This window comes from Budorcas taxicolor, chromosome 4 (genome assembly GCF_023091745.1).
Source record: "Budorcas taxicolor isolate Tak-1 chromosome 4, Takin1.1, whole genome shotgun sequence".
Lineage (NCBI taxonomy): Eukaryota > Metazoa > Chordata > Mammalia > Artiodactyla > Bovidae > Budorcas > Budorcas taxicolor.
This window is the reverse complement of record NC_068913.1, coordinates 58,492,288-58,514,948: the sequence shown is the minus strand read 5'-3', so window position 1 is coordinate 58,514,948 and position 22,661 is coordinate 58,492,288. Positions and strand designations below refer to the sequence as shown.

At 39.0% G+C, this 22,661-nt stretch overlaps 1 protein-coding gene across 1 annotated transcript in view; it reads right to left on the bottom strand.

Annotated features, from left to right (window-relative positions):
• DOCK4 (dedicator of cytokinesis 4) overlaps positions 1–22,661 on the bottom strand; it is a 467,343-nt gene that overhangs the window by 68,318 nt on the left and 376,364 nt on the right. Inside the window, exons 28-30 of the mRNA XM_052638395.1 lie at positions 12,885–12,960; positions 10,680–10,780; positions 9,907–9,965 (exon numbers count right to left, since the gene is read on the bottom strand). Coding sequence (XP_052494355.1) covers positions 9,907–9,965; positions 10,680–10,780; positions 12,885–12,960 — 236 coding nt within the window. The remainder of the gene's footprint in view (positions 1–9,906; positions 9,966–10,679; positions 10,781–12,884; positions 12,961–22,661) is intronic.

The window sequence follows — 22,661 nt, the reverse complement described above, 5'->3', positions numbered from 1 at the left end:
CCTCCAAAAGAATGAATACTTCCAAGACCAACAAACTCAGTGTGGCAGAATATACAAAAACATCAATTCACGGACTTCTCCCTGCCTTTTCCCCATCCTCCCAACATACACATTTAGAGCAGGTAACTAGCAGCCAGCATTTGCAATTCCTTTCTATAGTTATTTTTGTCAGGGCAAAATGCAGAGCAACCTGAACTCAATCACTCTTCCTGTCATTTGCAAAAGTCTAAACCCACTCACTGCTTCTTCAAGATGTTCTGGCAAGCGAGGGGAAGAAAGAGAAAAGAGGAAAGGAAATTTCTGCAGAGATGAATTCTGGCAAGTCTTGAGATCAGCCGGCCTTACTCTTACCTCTGTCCCTGCCCCAGGAGATGGCTGCAGGGCTTCAGAATCTAGCCACAGATGCTCTGCTTCTGCAGAGCCACGGACTGAAGGGACTCTGTACACAGGAAAAGGGCCACCCTGGCATGTGACTAATAACCAAGAGGACCTTTCTGCTTCCTTGACACTGTGTAAGACACCAATCCTTTGCAGTTTTGGGGTGTGCATGGGGTGAGGGGGATGAGTGAAGCAGCAAATATAGAATAAAATGAAAACTCCTGCCAGCCAGATAGTCCTCCCACAGCTGCTATGGTGGAATGATATTCAGAACTGCTCCATTACAGAATTTTTATTTTTAATCTTCCCTGAGCCTGTCATCCTTTGACCTCCTAGCAAAGAACATTATTAGCATGCACTTAGTTTATTTACCATTATTTCTTTGAGCATCCATGAATCTTTTTAAAAACTCTCTTCCATTTATAGGCATTTTACAACATGATTTTCTCTTTTAAAATTTTCTTACTATGAAAAATCTCAACACAGAATTACAAAGGACAGTAAGATAAATCCCTACATCCCCATCATCTAGCTTCAATAATTATCAATATTTTTTTGCTAATTTTGTTTCACTTATCAACCCAACTATTTTTTCACTGGGAAATTTTAAACCAAGTCAGAGACATCATAATATTCTACTTGTATAAACATCAGTTAGCATTTTTCACAGGCAGGTCATTTTATAAATACAGGACCACAATACCTTTATTACATTTTTTTAAATGGCAGACAGTAATTCTTCAAATTAATCTAAAAGCAGTCTATATTAAAAATTTCCAGATTGTCTTAAAACATGTCATTTACAGTTGGCTTCTTTCAATCACAATCCAAACAAAATACATATAGTATTTTGTAGCCTGATTTTCTATGACAGAGAAACCATGTTGTTGTTTAGTCGCTAAGTTGCGTCCAACTCTTTTGTGACCCTATGAACTGTAGCCTGCTAGGCTCCTTTGTCCATGGGATTTCTCAGGCAAGAATACTGGAGTCATTTCCTAGGACTTCCCTGATAGTTCAGTTGGTAGAGAATCTGCCTGAAATGCAGGTGACACTGGTTCAATTTCTGGTTTGGGAAGATCCACTGGAGAAGGAATAGGCTACCCACTCCAGTATTCTTGGTCTTCCCTTGTGGCTCAGCTGGTAAAAAATCCACTTGCAATGCAGAAGACCTGGGTTCGATCCCTGGAAGTGAAAGGCTACTCACTTCAGTATTCTGGCCTGGAATTCCATGGACTACAGTCCATGGAGTCGCAGAGTCAGACACAACTGAGTGACTTTCACTTTCACTTTCTCCAGAGGGGTCTTCCTGACCCAGGGACTGAACCTGTGTCGTCTGCATTGGCAGGCAGGTTCTTTAACACTGAGCTACCAGGGAAGCCATACCCACATTTAAATTATTGTGCAGACTGTATGAGGCCAGCCTTCTTTACTGAGAACACACTTTGGAAACAAAGAATCTGTGCAACCATACAAGTTTTCCACCACAGAAAATTTTACTCTTACCCAATCCGCCATGCAAAATCTTGAGCTATGTATAGCAGCAGGAAAATAAACTTCACTTAGATTATTTCCTTTTAAATCACAGATTTAGCATACTTTTCCTATCTCAAATTGTCAGCCACATGGTCTTGTTTTGAAGTATTTAGGGCACCTGCTAGTTGGGCTGCTGGAGTTGTATATTTATGCACACATAGCAGCCTGTTAGGGAAGTATTGATTTTTCTACAGCAGTTACAAGACGCTGTGTTTGCAAATGTGGAAGAGGAGCCCACTTTATATTTAGTAAGGATGTTAGTTCAACTAAAAATAGAAAGAAAAAACTTAGCCTTGCAGCATGATGAATGGCAAAGGTGGGACACAGCAGTAGAGAATAACCTCTTTCTTTGTAGACTACTCTTGCAAATATAGGTACAAATAAATAAATTTGAGGGGATTTGATGCTTTGCTCACTTTCACTTTTTATGGAGGTAACACTGTTTTATAAGTTTTATAAATTTCATGTGTACAACATTATATTTTGACTTCTGTATACACTACAGCATGCTCATTACCAAAAATTTAGTTTCCATCCATCATCAAACTGTTGACCGCTTCACTTATTTCACCCTCTTCTATCTCCCTTCAGAGGCCAAACCAAAGAAGCAAGATCTACAGCCCCACACTCTCCAGAATGAAAACCACAATCACAGAAAGCTAACCAAAATGACCATATGGATCACAGCTTTGTGTAACTCAATGAAACTATGAGCCATGCAGGTCCACCCAAGACAGACAGGTCACGGTGGAGAGTTCTGACAAAACGTGGTCCACTGGAGAAGGGAATGGCAAATCACTCAAGTATTCTTGTTTCAAGAACCCCATGAACAGTCTGAAAAGGCAAAATGATATGATACTAGAAGATGAGCCTGCCAGGTCAGCAGATGTCCAATATGCTACTGGGGAAGAGTGGAGAAATAGCCTCAGAAAGAATGAAAAGGCTGGGCCAAAGTGGAAATGTTGCTCAGCTGTGGATGTGTCTGATGGTGAAAGGAAAATCCAATGCTGTAAAGAACAGTACTGGATAGGAACCTGAAATGTTAGGCCCACGAATCAAGGTAAACTGGACGTGGTCAAGCAGGAGATGGCATTTTAGGAATCAGTGAACTAAAATGGATGGGAATGAGTGAATTTAATTCAGATGATCATAATATCTTCTAGCGGGCAAGAATCCCTTAGAAAAGGAGTAGCCCTCATAGTCAACATAAGAGTAGAAAATTCAGTACTTGGGAGCAATCTCAAAAAAGACAGAATAATCTTAGTTCATTTCCAAGGCAAACATCACAGTAACCCAAGTCTATGCCCCAACTACTAATGCCGAAGAAGCTGAAGTTGAACATATCTATGAAGACCTAAGATCTTCTATAACACAGCAAAAGAGATGTTCTTTTAATCACAAGGGACTCAAATGCAAAAGTAGGAAGTAAAGAGATGTCTGGAGTAACAGGCAAGTTTCACCTTGGAGTACAAAATGAAGCAAGGTAAAGGTTAACAGAGGTTGCCAAGAGAACACACTGGTCATAACAAATACCTTTTTTCAACAACACAAGAGATGACTCTACACATGGACATCACGAGATGGTCAATACGGAAATCAGATCGATTACATTCTTTGCAGCCAAAGATGGAGAAGCTCTCCACAGTGAAAAACAAGACCTGAAGCTGACTGTGGCTCAGGTCATGAGCTCAGGCTTATTGCCAAATTCTGGCTTAAACTGAAGTAGGGAAACCCACTAGGCCATTCATGTATGACCTAAATCAAATCCCTTATGATTTTACAGTGCAGTTGACAACCAGATTCAAGAGATTAGATCTGGTAGACAAAGTGCCTGAAGAACTATAGACAGAGGTTAGTAACACTGTATAGGAGGCAGTGACCCAAAAGCATCCCAAAGGAAAAGAATTGCAAGAAGGCAAAATAGTTGTTTCAAGAGATCTTATAAATAGCTGAGAAAAGAAGAGAAGTGAAAGGCAAAGGAGAAAGGGAAAGATATACACAACTGAATGCAGAGTTCCAGAGAACAGCAAGGAGAGATAAGAAAGCCTTCCCAAGTGAACAGTGCAAGAAGTGGAGGAAAACAATAGAGTGGGAAAGATTAGAGAATTGTTCAAGAAAACTGGAGATATCAAGGGAACATTTCATACAAGGATGGGCACAATAAAGGACAGAAAAGGCAAGGACCTAACAGAAGCAGAAGAAATTAAGAAGTGGCAAGAATACATAGAAGAACTGTACATAAAGGTCTTAATGATCTGGATAACCATGATGATGTGGTCAGTTACCTAGAGTCAGACATCCTGGAGTGTGAAGTCAAGTGGACCTTAGGAAGCATTACTAAGAAATGAGCTAGTGGAGGCGATGAAATTCCAGCTGAGCTATTTCAAAATCCCAAAAGATGATGATGCTGTGAAAGTGCTATACTCAATATATCAGCAAATTTGGAAGACTCAGCAGTGGCCACAGGACTGGAAAGTCAGTTTTCATTCCAATTCCAAAGGGCAATGCCAAAGAATATTCAAACTACTATACAGTTGCACTCATCTCACACGCTAGTAAATGAATGCTCAAAATTCTCCAAGCTAGACTTCAGCAGTACGTGAACCAAGAACTTCCATATGTGCAAGCTGGATTTAGAAAAGGCAGAGGAATCAGAGATCAAATTGCCAACATCCACTGGATCATAAACATAGCAGAAAATTCTAGAAAAATATCTACTACTGCTTCATTGACTATGGTAAAGCCTTTGACTGTGTAGATTACAACAAACTGTGGAAAATTCTTAAAGAGATGGGAATACCAGACCACCTTACCTTCCTCCTGAGAAATCTGTATGCAGGTTAAGAAGCAATAGTTAGAATCGGACATGGAATAATGGATTGGTTCAAAACTGGGAAAGGAGTACATCAAGGCTATATATTGTTACTGTGTTTATTCAACTTATAGACAGAGTACATCATGCAAAATGCCAGGGCGGGTAAAGCACAAGCTGGAATCAAGATTGTCGAGAAAAATATCAACAACCTCACATATGCAGATGATAGCACTTAAATGGTAGAAAGTGAAGAGGAACTAAAGAGCCTCTTGATGAGGGTGAAATAGGAGAGTGAAATGCTGGCTTGCAACTCAACATTCAAAAAACTAAGATCATGGCATCCAGGCCCATCGCTTCATGGCAAATATTAATAGAAGGGGAAAAAGTGGAAGCAGTAACAGACTTTATTTTTGGGGGCTCCAGAATCACTGCAGATGGTGACTGAAGCCATGAAATTAAAAGACGCTTGCTCTGTGGAAGAAAAGCAATGATAAAACTAGACAGCATATTAAAAAGCAGAGACATCACTTTGCCGACAAAGGTCCATATAGTCAAAGCTATAATTTTTCCAGTTGTTATGTATGGATGTGAGAGTTGGACCATAAAGAAGGCTGAGCATTGAAGAATTGATGCTTTCAAACTGTGATGCTAGAGAAGACTCTTGAGGGTCCCTTGGACAGCAAGGGGATTAAACCATCCAGTCCTAAAGGAAATCAACCCTGAATATTCATTGGAATATTCACTGAAGCTGAAGCTCCAATACTCTGGCCACCTGATGCAAAGAGCCGACTCATTGAAAAAGACCATGATGCTAGGAAAGATTGATGGCAGGAAGAGAAGGTGGTGACAGAGGATGAGATGGCTGGATGGCATCACCGACTCAATGGACATGGGTTTGAGCAAACTCCAGGACAACGTGAAAGATAAGGCAGCCTGGTGTGCAGCAGTCCACGGGGTCTCGAAGAGTTGGACATGACTTAGGGACTAAACAACAACAGCAATTTCCCTTCCCCTCTGGTAGCCACTAATCCATTCTCTGTATGCTTACTTTCGATTCACTTTGTTTGTTCATTTATTTACTTCTAATATTCTTTGTGAGTGAAATCATATGGTAATTGTCATTGCCTGATTTATTTCACTTAGCATAACACTCTCTCAGTTTCAGTTTCAGTGAAAGTCACTCAGTTGTGTCTGACTCTTTGTTGACCCCATGGACTAAACAGTCCATGGAATTTTCCAGGCTAGAATTCTGGAGTGGATAGCCATTCCCTTCTCCAGGGGTTCTTCCCAGCCCAGAGACTGAACCCAGGTCTCCTGCATTGCAGGCGGATTCTTTACCATCTGAGCAATCAGGGACACCCATAATACCCTCTAGGGTGTCACAAATGACAATATTTCACCTTTCCTATGACAGAGTAGTATTCCATTGTATGTATATCCACTCTCTTGACTCATTCATCTGTTAATGGAGAGTTGGGTTGTTTCCACATCTTGGCTAGAATAAAAAATGCTGCAATGAATATAGGAGTGTATATATCTGTACAAATTAATTTTTTGGTACTCTTTGGATATCCAGAAGTGGAAGTGCTGGGTCACATGGTAGATCTAATCTTAATTTTTTGAGGACTCTCCATACTTTTTTCCATAGTGGCTGCACCAATTTACCAAATTTATCAATTTATCCATGTAAATTGGTGCAGCCACTACAGAAAATTACCACCAACAGTATATGATGGTTCCACTTCTTTCACATCCTGTTCAGCACTATTACTTCTTATCTTTTTGATAACAGCCATTCTAATGGGCATGAGATGACATCTCATTGTGGTTTTGATTGACATTTCCCTAGTAATTAGCGACGTTAAACATCTTTTCATGTGCCTGCTGGCCATCTGCACGTCTCCTTTGAAAATATGTCTATTCAGATTCTCTGCCCGTTTTTTAATCATTTGTTGTGGTTGAGTTGTATGAGTGCTAAGTTGCTCAGTCGTTTCCAACTCTTTGTGACCCCAAGGACTGTAGCCCGCCAGGCTCCTCTGTCTGTGGAATTCTCCAGGAAGAATACTACAGTGGGGTAGCCACCCCCTTTTCCAGGGGATCTTCCCGACCCAGGGATCAAACCTGTGTCTCCTGCATTGGCAGGGCAGATTCTTTACCACTGTGCCACCTGGTAAAGTGAGATGCCCCATATATTTGGATAATAACCTCTTATTGGATATATGATTTGCAAATATCTTCTCCCATTCAGTAAGTAGTTTGTTGTTTTGTTGATTGTTTCTTTCGCTGTGCAGACATTTCTAAGTTTTATTTAATCCCGTTTGTTTATATTTGTTTTTGTTTCCCTTGCCTAAGTAGACATACTCAGGAAGATATTGCTAAGACTGATATAAAAGACTGTACTGCCTATGTTTTCTTTTTAGAGTTTTATAGTCTCAGGTCTTACCATCAAGTCTTTAATCCATTTTAAATTTTTGTGTATGGTATAAAATGAAAACCTTTAATTATCTGAATTAATTCTCCTTTAGCAAGCAAAGCCCTCAATATTACACATTTATAGGTAATCCAAATTATAATTAATGTATATTCTTAAGTAACATGCTGACTTAAGCCCTATGAGGGGTATGAAAATAGTACCTTGAATACTTAATTTTTCTTAACATTTTTGTAAAAATATATGTTGGAAAAGAGGTTTTCGTATTTCTAAACCGTCTCCAATTCCAGTGGTTGTATGGCAGCAATGACCTTTAAAATTCACCTCATGTTTTGGAAGGCTGACCACAACTCTAGGGAAATAATGCAGAAACTAAGGAACAAAGTGAACATGTGCACACACCTTATACTTGAACCATGTCATGCTGGGAGTTTGCACTTGATTATAAGGGCCTTTTGTAACGGAGTGCTAGAGCTAGACTTTAGGGCTGGAAACACAAAGAAAGGCTAGAGTGCTGTCTACACCAGTGCTTTCCAATCTTTAGCCAAGTGCCTAAGAATGACCTGGAGAACTTGGAAAACTCAAGACTGTTGTGCCTCCTCTCAGAGGTTCTCAGAGACTCTGTTTCAGTGGTCTTGAGAGGAGCCATAGAATTTGCATTTTTTACAAGCTTCCAGGTGATGCTGTTTACTGAGTGCCGTTGTTGTTGTTTAGTTGCTAAGTTGTGACTCTTTGCAATCCCATGGATTGCAGGGATTGTAGCCTACCATGGATTGTAGCCTACCAGGCTCCACTGCCCATGAGATTTTCCAGACAAGAATACTGGAGTGGACTGCCATTTCCTTCCCCTGGGTATCTTCCCAATCCAGGGATCGAACCCACATTTCCTGTTTGGCAGGGGGGTTCTTTATCACTGAGCCACCTGGGACCACTGTTCTAAAGAGTACTGACATCATAATACATGGGGATCAGCATTTTTTTACATTCTTCAGGTTCCTGAGGAAAACAAATAAAACCCAGAGAGACATATTTTTGTTAAAGACAAAATAGAGGAGAAAAGTTTATGAAGCAAACAATGACATCTTTAATGCAACAAAAGGTGCCAGTTTTATTTAGCAGGTCATAGGCCTAAGGGCACAGGTATGCTGGCTTAGAGAAGGATGTATGTGGAAATAACCACACATGGCTGTCCTAAGATTTATCTAGACGATGTTAATCTGCCGTTTTCTCACATTCTGTTAACTCAAGTGAACCTGTACAGGTCTTATCATTTGAGCTCTGACAAGAGCTTAAGCCACAACCATACTTCAATGCAGCCTTCTTTGGAAAACTCTTTGCTAAATTAATGCCAAAAGCAATAGGGACATTCCAAGGGTGTTGATCTGTTTTTGAAAAACAAAGACACAAAGAATCAATGAAACATGAAGACTGAGAGGAGGTGTTCTTCAAATAGGACAAATTGAGGTTATTTTTCAGTTGAATCTAAACATATTTCATGGGCTTCTCTGGCTGGTTTTAGATAGTTGGAGGTTGCTTTCAAGTGGTAACTTGCTCTTTTCCCCCCTGAAATTATCAGTTAGCATTGAACACTGGACTCATTATATATAACAAAGTTTCTTCAAATTGCCCTGTATGTATTCTACATTTGAGGGGTATCTTGGTCAAAAAATCACTTCTGTAACATAGATTGAAGTAAAATGATAAGGGTTCTATTTCCAGTTACAGAAAACAAATTTTGCCATTTTCAAGTTGTGTTTGGATAAGTCCAAGAGAAAATATACTTTCAGGTCATTATATATTCAATTCAAATAGGTCTATCACTTTAATAAATCACAAGGAAGAATTACAATAGTAAATGAATGCTATGAACTTAGGGCTTCCTGGACGGCTTAGCGATAAAGAATGCCTGCAATGCAGGAGATGTGGGTTCAGTCCCTGGGTGGGGAAGATCCCCTGGAGGAGGGAATGGCAACCCACTCCAGTATTCCTGCCTGAAAAATCTCAGGGACAGAGGGGCCTGGTGGGCTACTGTCCAAAGGGTCGAAAAGAATGGGACACAACTGAGCAACTACACAGAGCAGAGCTATAAACATGCATAATTAACATGTCAAACCAAGTAAGTTATGACTTTCTATAAAGAAACTCAATGCCAATGAGATTTTAAAACAATGTTTCTTCTAAATATTATTCTTTTTTATGCAACCAGATCTGTGTCATCAATTTGCTGGATAATATGCTCTATCTGCTGTGGCAGACTAAAAACTGGATCTAATTGTTTCTTAGCAACTACAGATGCTTTAAAATCCTTTGGCTATAGTTTTTATGATATAGGTCACTGGTTTCACAATTTTAAGAGTACAGATGCTCAAGTCAATGTTTCATGAAGCTTATTCTAAGTTTGTTATGATTCACAGCCTCAATTCAGAATTCTAGAAATTCTGAGTTGCTATAATTCCAAATTCTGAAAGGTTAGCTCATTGCAGGTCTTACTGGAATAATGCTAGATTATAAAATTGTCATTCAATGAAACACACAAAAGGAAGGTGATTTTTCAGATAGATACCGATTTAAAGAATCAGTTGTAGCCTTATTCAATGCCAAAGTGTCACTTAGTCTCTCTAGACTTCTTTATTGATTTAGACATTTGGTTTCAAATGCTGTCAGTGGTAAACTGTCCATCTTCATTTGTTTCCTTACAAGAACAGTGATAAGCTACAAAACAGAGGTGGCTTCTGTTTTCATTACTTACCTAGATTTTGCCACATGCTGAAAATTTCACAACCCATTGTTACCCTCATGTCACCATATCTGAAATAGAACAAAAATCAAACCTGATACAAAGACTCCAGAAAAAAGAAGTTATCTGTGTCTTTTTAGGATACAATCCATCATTCTGAATTAAAAGCCAACATGTTCTTAATTGAAAATGTTTAATGTATACATCTTTTACTGAGGTATAACTGACATAATATCATATTGCCTTTAGGTATGCAACATAACAATTTGAATATTTGTATATATTGCAAAATTGTCACCACAGTAAGTCCAGTTAATATCTATACCATAACTAGTTACAATGTTTTTTCTTTTGATGAAAACTTTCAAGATGCACTTTCAAATATGCAATGCAGTATTATTAACTGGAATCACCATGTTGTATGTACATTACATCCCCATGACATTCATTTTATAACTGGAAATTTTCACAATGTATTAATACATGTCTTGATGCCTCTAATTCAAATTCACATATTAACCCTTGAATGAAACATATTTGTCTCATAATTTTTGGCTCCTATAGTATTTTTGAATCCTGAAAGACTGAGGACAAAGATTTCTAAATAAGCTCAAAATAGTGAAATTCCCAGAAAAGTTGCTTGTTGTCCTCTTGGTCATTGCCCCTCCACTTTGACTTCTAGTTATGGAGATCAGATTTATGAATCACTCGAACTGAAATACTTTTTAAAAGGCACAACATTTGATTTGCCTCATATTCTTACCCAATTATACACTGGTACTTACTTTTCTAATACCTTTTTCTTTTTGGAAGGTGTAAACATCTCTAACTGCAGACACAACTGGTTTATAAAAATGACCGCAAGGTAAAAGTAGGAATCCCAGATCTAAAATGAGAATGACATATTTAAATACTATGGGGTTACAAAAATATTTACAGGTGAAGTGACAAGATATCTTGGATTTGCTTCAAAAATGGTAAGTGGATGGGGGGAGAGTTGCAATAAGATGGGCCATGAGTTGATAGTAGCTGTCCCTGGGTATGGGTACATGAGGGATTCATCATACTATTCTCTTTACTTTTATACATCTGTGAAATTTCCTGTAACAAAAAAGCAAACTAACTAAATAGATACTATTTTTATATTGCTGTATCCCAAGTTTCATGGGCTCTCTGGTATATGCTAAGTGGTAGATACTTCATTTCTCCCATAACATGTCTGTGTGTCTCCAAGGAGGCTGAGGCATAAGCTGGATAACTTTATTTCAGTGTGATTTCATTTTGGAACCCCTTTTAATGTAGGACTCAAAATAAAAGAAAAAAAAGAAAGATACATATACTCTTTTGGATATGCTAATTGATTTAAATTCAGAGAGTACATAAAAATTCCCCACCCAGACAAATCTTCTAAGTTCTCTTACACCAAAAACGCATTAGAAAGAGATCAAAATAAAATTTCCAGAAATAAATGTAACCAAAAACATGGAGGACATAGGGAAAGAAACGACTTTTCTATTGACATCATGTAAAATTAAAGATTAATGTGAGAAACATTATAAAGAATTAATATATTTTATACATAAAGAGTATTCACAAATAAAAAATATAAAACTCTAAGTAAAATGATGAACAAAAGAACAGATACCTCACAAAACATGAATTTTAGTCAATAACTAATAACTAGTTAATTATTAATAACCAATTAATAATTAATAACATAACTAGTGAGAAATGTGGGCTTCCCCTTGGCTCAGATGGTAAAGAATATGCCTGCAATACAAGAGACCAGGGTTCGATCCCGGGTTGGGAAGGTCCCCTGGAGAAGGAAATGGCAACCCACTCCAGTATCCTTCCCTGGAAAATCTCATAGACAGAGGAACCCGGCAGGCTACAGTCTATGGGGTGGCAAAGAGTCAGACATGACTGAGCGACTTTACTTCATCTCAGTGAGAAATGTAAATAAAGCAAAAAATTGTTCCCCTTATCAAACTGCCCCCCAAAATGGTCTCCTCTAGTACTGGTGTACACCTAGGCAATCAAATATAATTGTTACAACCTTTAACTGAACATTTTCATTTATAAGTATTTATCCAAAGAAACAATTAGGAATATAAGTCAAATTTTATTTTGTAAGAGTAATTTATGAGACTAAAACAGTAAAAACAAACTGAATATTAAAAAGTAGTGTGATTACGAAATTTTGATATTTTATTATAAAGTATATACACATTACGCAACCATTAAAATTCCACTGGTTTCTATTATACTTTTTGTATTTTCTAGTTCTCTGATAAGGAAATTTTATTGAATGTTTAGTATAAAAGATGTTATTTTTAAAAGAATGGGAAATTAAGATGTCAAAAACATAAAACACCACTAAGAAGGGAAACCAGGATAGGCACTGCCCATCTTTATTTACCATTTTTCATTCTCTATTTAGAAAATGGTACACTGAGAATTCTTAGAGACCCAGGCATATCATATTACATTACAAACTTACAGAGAGATCTGCCCTAAAGAATCTTACTAATTTTTCATTTTTTTCCTTTTCACTAGTTCATTCTAAAATATAAGAAGATAGAGATTTAAAGGAACTAACCAGTTTACTTTGTAAATATGCTCTTTACATAAACTCTATTTTAAAAGATGCTTTAAAACCTTATGTACTAAGTTCTTTTTGTCTTGCAGGGGATCAAAAAGAAAAAGAATTAAAATTTACAGTAACAGTAAAGAACATTCTTTCCTCTTAAGCACTATGATTTTGACCATGTTGATGAACATAGTTATAGACCTAACTTATTCACAAATAGAATGAAGAACTCTTAATATTATTCGTAATTGAAACTAATATGCTCCAAGATTAATTTGAGGTAGCCAGAATAACTTTATTTTCTTATTACTAAGAGAAAGAAAATTCATGAGGAAATTTCTTGAGGGACAATGTAAAACCTTTTAACTCAAGCAAGATAGTCATCTAAATGGATACTGACCTTATAATCAAAGTTTTCATTTAAGAAGTTCTTCCGAAGTGCATCTGACAGGTACAGAACTGTTGTAATAATGACGCTAGTGATAAAAAAGAATACATTTTAAGTTGAAAACTTCACATTACTGAAAACCATTTATTAGGCAAGAATAAAGTAATTAAGACAAAAGAAAACCTCTTCAGTAAGCCTGTGGAACAATATTAGATAATTCATATTTGAAATAAAAAAGAGGACACCTAGGAAAAAAGTGAAAGAATCTATCACTGAAATGATATGCAGAAAAATCTATAAATTCATGACCCAGAATTATATTGTCTTGATGTTTTACAATTTTTAAATTTCTAAACAAAGCAAAAAATTTTTAATAAATTTACAATAGTCTACATTCTATTAATATGGAAGAAAGTATAAAAACTTATAAAATACAGCAAAAGAGAAAGAGCCCAAAGATGAAACGGGCAAGCTAAAGCAAGAGATCATATTGAGTATTTATTTGACCGTCTGCTCTCTGCTCTCCCCTATTCAAGGTGTTAGCGGGCACGTAAGAGCTATGGGAGTCAGCTTGCCTCCCCATGGTGACAAGACTGCCACTAAGGAAACCACTACAGACTGTGAAATCATCCATATCCTAGTACTAAGCTGTGTGAAACTGACAGTGTTACAGCAGTTTGGAGAAGGGGGCACCTCTGCGCTGGAGAATTAGGGAAAGCCTGTCAGAGGGGCCATATACAGTCATCTGTATCTTGCTAGGGAGATTAACAAAGGATTTAGTAAGCATCCTTGGTCAACTCTTGAGTGAACCAATTTGTTCAAAACCAGCTCCTTTTTATGGCTACAAGAGCATATGTTCAAAACTGAATGCAATTCCAATTGGCTCATTTAATGTCAGATAACAGCATTTATTGAAACAAGATAGGTCACTCCCCAAACCACCAGCAATGAAGCACCAATTAATAAATGACTGATATTTAAAATCTCTTTGGCCTTTCCTAAGATGCACGCATAAGGAAGTGCTTGTGATATGATGAGGCCCTAGTTCTCATTACAGGACTTGTAACTGAAGGATGTAATTGTATGACCCTAGGTAAAATAACATGAAACAAAAGACTTCATCAACCTCACACTTTGGTTATCCTACTGGTAAAATAGAGATTGAAAGAATATTTAATTCTCATTAGAAGAATATTTATAGTTTTTGAAGAACATAAATGTTCCTTATTGCAATCTGTTGGAAAAGTCACTATTATAGTCTCCCTGTGGGGCAGGAGAGGACTAACGAGGCTAAGGAATATGGTTGAATATGGAAGCTCAAGTTAACAACTTATTGACAGAGATTATTAATACATCTTTTGTCACCTGTTATTGACTGGAGATGTTTCAACTTTCACTTACATAACAAATTGCTGGCCACAGGCATTAGTTTCTGCCAAAACCCCTGGTCAACAATGTGTTAAGAAGAAAAAAGAGAAGAAAGCCACCATTTTCTTGGGTACTTGCTCTACCACGGGCCAGCACTGTGTTACATTCATGTGCCTTTTAATATGTCATTTACACCTTCCAATGATTCATCCTATGAAAGTCAAGCATAAGTAAAGCCTATGAGATTGAGAAGTCCTATGGTTTCTTCTATTGCCCAAATGGCAGATATCAACAGTGAATTCTACATCAAAGAGACAAATCACATATATCAAAACAGTATAAAGTGACAACTATCCATAGACACTGATGAAACCCATGCTGGTAACTGATTAAGTTTCTAAAGTAGTTCATTCAAATCTTACTATATAAAACTAAAGCTTAATTATCAGAAAATGGAACACTATCAGGCAAGGAAGGGGCTCTTTGCCCAGCACCTATCGCGTTGTTGGGCTTCTAAGTTTAAAGAAGAAAATTTTGCATCCCTAACAAATGTTTTCCTTCAATAGTCAATGAAGAAGCATACACAGAACCACGATACCTGAGTTTCACATCAAAACCACCTTCAGGCCCGCAACTCTAGCTTGGACTGTTGTTCAGAAAGAGTAACCTCTAGTGTTAGTAGAACATGACATATCTGAGATTTGGGTTATTGGGCCCAATTCTGTGGAAAGGAGCCAACAAACTCAATCTTCCAAGTGAGATGATTCCTTGCCAAAGACTACTCATTTGTAATTTATATGCTAGATCCCAAACACATGAACAAAATCCATGGCTTCTTGAACAGCACTTGCTGGTAAACGACAAGGAGTCTCTCTGGCTTTATGAAGGACCTGTGAGCCTCAAGCTGACTGCTTACTGGAATCACTGGGGAGCTTTAAAAAACATAGATGTCTGGGTCACACCCCAGAGATTTAATAATTGGACTGGGGTGCAATGTGGACCTCAGGATCAGTAAAGCTCCCAGGTGATTCCTATGTACACCCAGAGCTGAGAACCACTGATCTAGACAAACCTTTTTAAAAGTTAGACAAACTTCCATGGGTGCCTGGTGATCAGTTAAGATGTAGATCATGATTCAGCAGGCTTGGGATAGGGCTAAAAGTTCTGCATTTCTTACAAGCTCCTGGAAATGTTCACACTGTTGATTCACAATCCAACTTTTGAAGAGCAAGGCTCTGGAGAGGTCCAAGTCAGAAACACATTCCAAACAACACTGCTTCGCATTCTCCTGCCTTCGAGAATTTTAGGCCAATGACTACTGTGGCTCTTTAACAAGACATGTATCCTTGCTCTACACTGAACATCCCATCCTCTTACAAGGGTGCTTTATCATCAGGCATAAGAAGTACAGGGCACAGGCCTTTTCAGGGGCTTTGGAAAGTACTGCATATGTTTGTTAGCCGCTCAGTCACGTTCGACTCTGTGCAACCCCATGGATTGTAGCCTGCCAGACTTCTCTGTCCATGAGATTTTCCAGGTAAGAATACTGGAGTGGGTTGCCATTTCCTTCCCCAGGGGATCTTCCTGACCCAGGGATCGAACCTGGGTCTCTTGCATTGCAGGAAGATTCTTTACTGTCTCAATCACCAGGGAAGCCTGGCAATTTATTACATAGGCCAATACTTTAAAAAACAAAATGTAAAAACTGCTTTTCATTTTGGCATGCGGCAGGTGGTATGATGAGGGATAAGACCTTCAAAAATATGACTTCCCAGGGCTAAAAAGATCTTAAAATGACTATTTCAATTGCTTTTCATTTATGCTTATAATATTCAGCCCAAGTCACAGAGGCAGCTCCCAGAGCTTTTTATGCCTCAGCACTAAGACAGTTTCCTGGCACACAGGCCCTCAATCAGCTAAAAAGGCACATATATATTATGGCTCCTTCACTGTGGTGGAAACCTGTAGTTTTTAAGGATTTTTCTTTACTTGTTCTAATTTACCCAAAACCATGTGGCTCCCTTTGGCTTTATTCTTTTACTCATGACTCAGTTTCTGAATATGTGGACTTTTCAAATCTCAGGGCTCCAATTCAATAGCCAAGAAAGGTTTGCAATCTGTTACTACAAATGGTCAAAATACTGGTGTCTGCGATAGGAATGTAAGCATAAGGATCACTTTTGACAACCCTAATCTATGGCACAGCATGATAAATGTATACATAAAAGAGAAACTAGCAGACAGGAAATCAAAGCTCTTTCTTCAAGTTTCCAGCTGCCACCTCATTTCTGGCATTTAGAAAGTATTTTTATGCAATGCCATCCCCCCTAGAGAAACCTCATCGTATAAACTGTCCTTTTGAAAACTACTCTAACCTGATAATCTGCTCAAGCAAAAGCCCATCTCCATAAATTATAAATGGACTGAATATTTTGGATTCCAATATCCAGTTTTTAGATAAACTGGGCATCAATAAGGTTAATGTTTGTGCACTGAAAAACTAAGGAGATCTAAACTTGGAGGATGACAAATTCCCTATAAGCTGGAGGGTTAAGAGGGCAGATCAAAATCCTGGACAGCCGTCGGAGGAAACTGACCTAAGCTGCTGCTGCTAAGTCGCTTCAGTCATGTCCAACTCTGTGCGACCCCATAGATGGCAGCCCACCAGGCTCCGCCATCCCTGGGATTCTCCAGGCAAGAGTACTGGAGTGGGTCGCCATTGCTTTCTCCGTGACCTAAGCTAGTGGTCCTCAAATGTCAGTACATGAGTAGCACCTGAAAGATATACAAGGCTTTAGGGTCTCACCAGAGGCTATGGCTTGGTGAGATCACGCCAGGGCTCAGCCACATGATTCTGATGCATGTGATCATGCATTGTGAGGTCTGGGGTTGGAGATGGAAAAGAAGATAGACGAGTGTTGGAACTTGGTGAGCAATGACATTTGGGAAATTTGTCTATGGTAAATACTGCATCACCAAAGGCCTAGCCCGGCAAGTGTTTGCTGAATGACTGCAGTTTCAAAGCGGTATTTAAATCTATGGTTTGTGATAATTATTTGCTGTACTAGATATTTCTTTCTTTTTTTAATATATAAATTTATGTATTTTAATTGGAGGTTAATTAGTTTACAATATTGTATTGGTTTTGCCATACATCAACATGAATCCGCCACAGGTATACACGTGTTCCCCATCCTGAACCCCCCTCCCTCCTCCCTCCCTGTACCATCCCTCTGGGTCGTCCCAGTGCACCAGCCCCAAGCATCCAGTATCATGCATTGAACCTGGACTGGAGACTCGTTTCATATATGATACTGTACATGTTTCAATGCCATTCTCCCAAATCATCCTACCCTCTCCCTCTCCCACAGAGTCCAAAGACTATACTAGATATTTCTAAAATGTAAGCCTTGTAGAACTTTTTATACTTTTCTATAGCTATTTGTTTTTAAATAAACTTTTTCTAAGAACAGTTGTTTTAGGCTTACAGGATTATTGCAAAGATAATACAGAGAGTTCCTGTATATGTCATACCCAGTTTCCCTTATTATTAACATCTATTATTGGTATGGCACATTTATCACTGTAAAGGAACCAATACTGTTTCTATACATATTTTGAAGAAGAGACTGAGATTAAGACAGGCAAAGCTGATGGAGAAAGCCACTCCAAGTGGAGGTCACAGAATAAGCCAAACAGGAAGGCAGGAAAAGAAGTGACTCTGCTTTTAGTCAAGGAGGTATGCAGTGCAGGTGAGGTCAAAAGAATCAACAAGGATTGAAATGGAAGGATTTTTAGAAATTCCATGACCTTCTCCTCTGGGCAGTGTTGGTATAAAATCACTCATGTGGCAACAGCCTCAGTTTTTGTTTGTTTGGCCTATTAGACTTAAATCCTAATGAATTCTTGCCTTTCCTCATGGATTCATTCTATCAACTCCTCACACCTCACCAGGAGATGCAGGCAATTCTTTTGTAAATATTTGCTATAACTCTGGAAGTATGGCACATTTCTCTTAGTAATATAGTTTTTGGTAAAAATCACTATCCTCCCCCACGTCCCCCGCCCCCCCCCACAGTACAGTATTTAAAGACAATGACCCTAATAGAAAAGCCCCACAAAAAACAATAGTAATTATTTTTCAATGGGTCTTCAACAGATGATGAGCTTCCCTGGTGGCTCAGATGATAAATAATCTTCCTGCAAGGCAGGAGACCCTGGCTCAATCCCTGGGTTGGGAAGAACATCTGGAGAAGGGAATGGTTACCTTTTCCAGTATTCTTGCCTGGAAAATTCCATGACAGAGGAGCCTGGCAGACCTCAGGCTTCCCTGGTGGCTCAAATGGTAAAGAATTTGCCTGCAATGCAGGCAATCTGGTTCAATCCCCAGGTGGGGAAGATAACCCAGAAAAGGGAATGGTAACCCCCTTCAGTATTCTTGCTTGGAAAATTCCATGGATAGAGGAGCCTGAAGGGCTGCAGTCCACAGGGTTGAAAAGAATTGGTCATGACTAAGCAACTAACACTTTCAATTTTTCACTTTCAACAGATCATCTACTCTAACATAAAACTTTGCATAGTCCGTGTCACATACTTTGTCTTCCTTCCTGTTACAACGGATCAACGCTCCTAGCTAAAGCCAAGCTTCCTGCTGGGTACTTTATCAGTGCTATCCTAAGTGTGGTGAGCTTCCTTCACTGAGAAAGTCTTACCACAAAAAAAAATGTCAACGGAGCTAAACTGTACACTTACGCAGCTGACCTAATTTCCAGTGCAAGTTGACAGCAGACAGCGCTACCTTCAGGAAAGGTGTTCTCAGACAGGCACAATGAAAAATCCTGTACTTGATCCCACCCCTACTGGCTTACCTAGGGACACTGTTTCTTCACTTAGGCCTGTTTTCTTTAGCACTATCAATATTTCTTTTTTCTGTGCCCTTTCTATCTGTAACCCAACATGCATAATATTCCATATTCAGAAATGAATCTTAGCGTTCATATCTCCTTCCAGATATAGCCACATTTCTCTGCTCCTTCTTACAGCAAAATCTTCTAAAGAGCTGATAATTATTGCTTTCATTTTTTCAATTCCCATCTGCTCTCGAATTCACTCTGATAAGACTTTCATCTTTATCACTCCACTGAAATAGCACTTGTCAAGGTCACCAGAATCTGCATCCCACTGCCAAAACCCAGGGATAGTTGTCAGTCTTCATCCCCCAACCTCCCCAGACGCCTTTCTTTATGAAATATCTTCCTCAGACGGTTGATATTATGCCCTTCTGGTTCTCGCCTTACATCATAGGCTACTCCTCTTCCATCTCTGTTGCTGGCGGCTTCCAAACATCTTGACCTTGGAAGGTGGGCATGTTGCAGGGCCCAGTCTTAAAGAGGCTTCTCTTTTCAATCTGTACTTTCCTCTAGAGTGCTCTCATTCAGTTTGATGACTGCAAATACTACCCGATGCCAAGGACCTCAAATGTATTAGCATGTTGCAAGTCTTCACTTCTCTGAGCTCCGTACAAGCATGTCCAGCCTCTTCTCCACATTTCCACTTGGGGATCTAACAGCATCTCAAATTTTGCTCAATCAAGGATCCCTCACCTCTCCCATTCCTCTCTCAGTATCTTCCATTTAAGTGAATGTTAATATCATTTGTCCTTCTGTTGAGGCCACAATTCTAAGAGCCATCTTCAAACTTTTTTCTCTCCTGCCCACATTAAGCCATCTCCAAGTCTTGTCATCTCTGTTTTCAAACAGGGGCTCTGTATCAACCCAGGGAGCTGGGGTGGGGAGGAAGATGGGAGGGAATTTCAAAAGGGAGAGGATATATGTATAAGTATGGTTGATTCATGTTGAGGTTTGACAGAAAACAACAAAATTCTGTAAAGCAATTATCCTTCAATAAAAAAATTTAAAAAACTGATCTCTCCATTACCTTCATTGCAATCCACCTGTTCAACTCGTCATCTTCTCTTACCCAGAGTGCTGTTATTAAGCTCCTAACTGGTCTTTCCTGGTTTCTCTCTTGTCTCTTTACCCCCTAATATCTGGACCTTGTCTTCTTCCAACTTCATTTTTACTGGTTCCTTCCCTCCTCGCATTTCCTCCACACAGTCTTCCAGATCCTTGAATGTGCCATCTTCACTCTGACCACAGGGCCTGTGTGTATGCTATTCCTGCTGATAAGAAGTCTTTCTTTGCTGTCTACCTATTAACTCCTGCTACAGATTTCAGCTCAAGTCTCACTTCTTCATAAAAACTCCTATTCCAGTCTAGAACAAAGTTCCTTTCGCAGCTCCCCTCTCAGAACTGTGCTTTTTATCATGATGACATTTATTTTACAGATTAGGCACTAGAAAATATTTACTGAATGAAGGAGTCAATGAAGGAATGGATGACCTTCCCTAAGACTCTCTGATTCCATAAATCACTTATTTGCTATATATATCTCATTTGAACATAAACTGGTGAAGGTAATAATCAGCTAAACAATTCAGTGTTTGGTGGGAAAACACACACACACACACACAAAAGTAAATGTTTGAAGCCAACATGCAGAGAAGATAAACAAAATAAGGGTCTGAAATTTTAACTGCAGGGCTAGGGAATTTTTACTTTCCTCACTAAGCAAATCTTGAAAATATGTATAAAGCTGTGACTTTATTTTTGTACTGTATTTTGCAATGTGTATGGAAGAGGGTGGAGAGAAGCCTGTCTCAAAGTGCCCTGTATTTTTGGTACTCAATTTTCATCTTCCTTATGTTCCTTCTTTCTCAGATTGAGCAGTTGTCCTCATGTGAAACATCTACCAAGAACTTACAGTGGCCAGGCACAATTAAGCTTTGCAGGCAAGCAGAAGTCAGCCTTCTTATCCTTGGGAAATTTAGCCTGAACACACAACGTGAGACATTCAGGTAGAAGAAAACAAAAGACCATACTAACAGCCAGGTATTTATAAGTCATAGCTTTTGGTAGGACTTCACATAATGCAGAGAAGCTACAGGATTTGGGACAGCACAGCTTAAAGATAGCATTTAATTGACTTGAAAACACTGGAAGAAAGGACCAACATATAAAAGAACACGTACTTTGTGGGATGGGCTATTCAACTGAGTTCAAGCCTAGGCAATGGTGACTTCTGGGCCAGTTACCATCAATTTGACATGTATCAAGCATACAAGTGGGTAGTAAAAATGGAAGTTTAGGTGTAAATGCCTCTTTGAGGGGCACTTCTCAAATAGTTTTCTAAGAAAGTTAGTGTCATGGAAGAAAAGGTGGTCAACTTCAGGGACCTAGATCTAGCTTCTGAAACTTGCTTCTATACAATTTAACAAAGTAAAACCTTTTAATTTCTGGTGTGGGCTCTTTAACACACTTAAAATATCTTTCAGAGATTTATTTCTCTATCAGTACTATTGATGTTTATATTTTTTAACAGATAAGACACAAATAGCTGAAGGTTTATTTCTGAACTTTCAGTTCAGTTCAGTTTAGTCGCTCAGTCATGTCCAACTTTTTGCAAGCCCATGGACTGCAGCACGCCAGGCCCCTCCCTGTCCATCACCATCTCCTGGAGTTCACTCAAACTTATGTCCATTAGTCGGTGATGCCATCCAACCATCTCATCCTCTGTCATCCCCTTTTCCTCCCGCCTTCAATCTTTCCCAGCATCAGGGTCTTTTCAAATGAGTCAGTTCTTCATATCAGGTGGCCAAAATATTGGAGTTTCAGTGTCAGCATCAGTCCTTCCAATGAATATTCAGGATTGATTTCCTTTAGGATGGACTGGTTGGATCTCCTTGCAGTCCAAGGGACTCTCAAGAGTCTTCACCAACACCACAGTTCAAAAGCATCAACTCTTCAGTGCTCAGCTTTATAGTCCAACTCTCACATCCACACATGACCACTGGAAAAACCATTATCACACAAGAAAGATCCCACATGCTTTCAAGGTTTGAATAGGAAATGACTATGACAGTTAAATGAGGAGAGGAGAGGAAAGTGAACAGCAGAAGTCAGGGGGTCTATTCCAACTTGGCAGGTGGTTCACAGGCTGTGGAGTCCTGTCTATGAATTAGGTTGGATATACCACAGCCAGACATCACCAGGGGAAAGTAGTGCCAGATTCCTATCAGCACTGACTTGGATGTCAGTGGAATGATGGTACTACATTCAGCAAAGTCTTATGACTTTTTTCTTAGGTTTGCTATGGGACTAATCTTTGGTTTACACACATTACACAGAGCTCACCTCTAACAGAACCATGCTCCTATTTAGCGAACATTAGGGATGGAAATCTTGAACATTATAAGTTTACTCAAAAACAGAATCTGACTTCTAAGTGCGCTCCCCACTCACATGACCATAAAGTCTTGCCAAGTGCAGTAGAGATTTTTAGGTGGTGACAGAGTGAGATGGC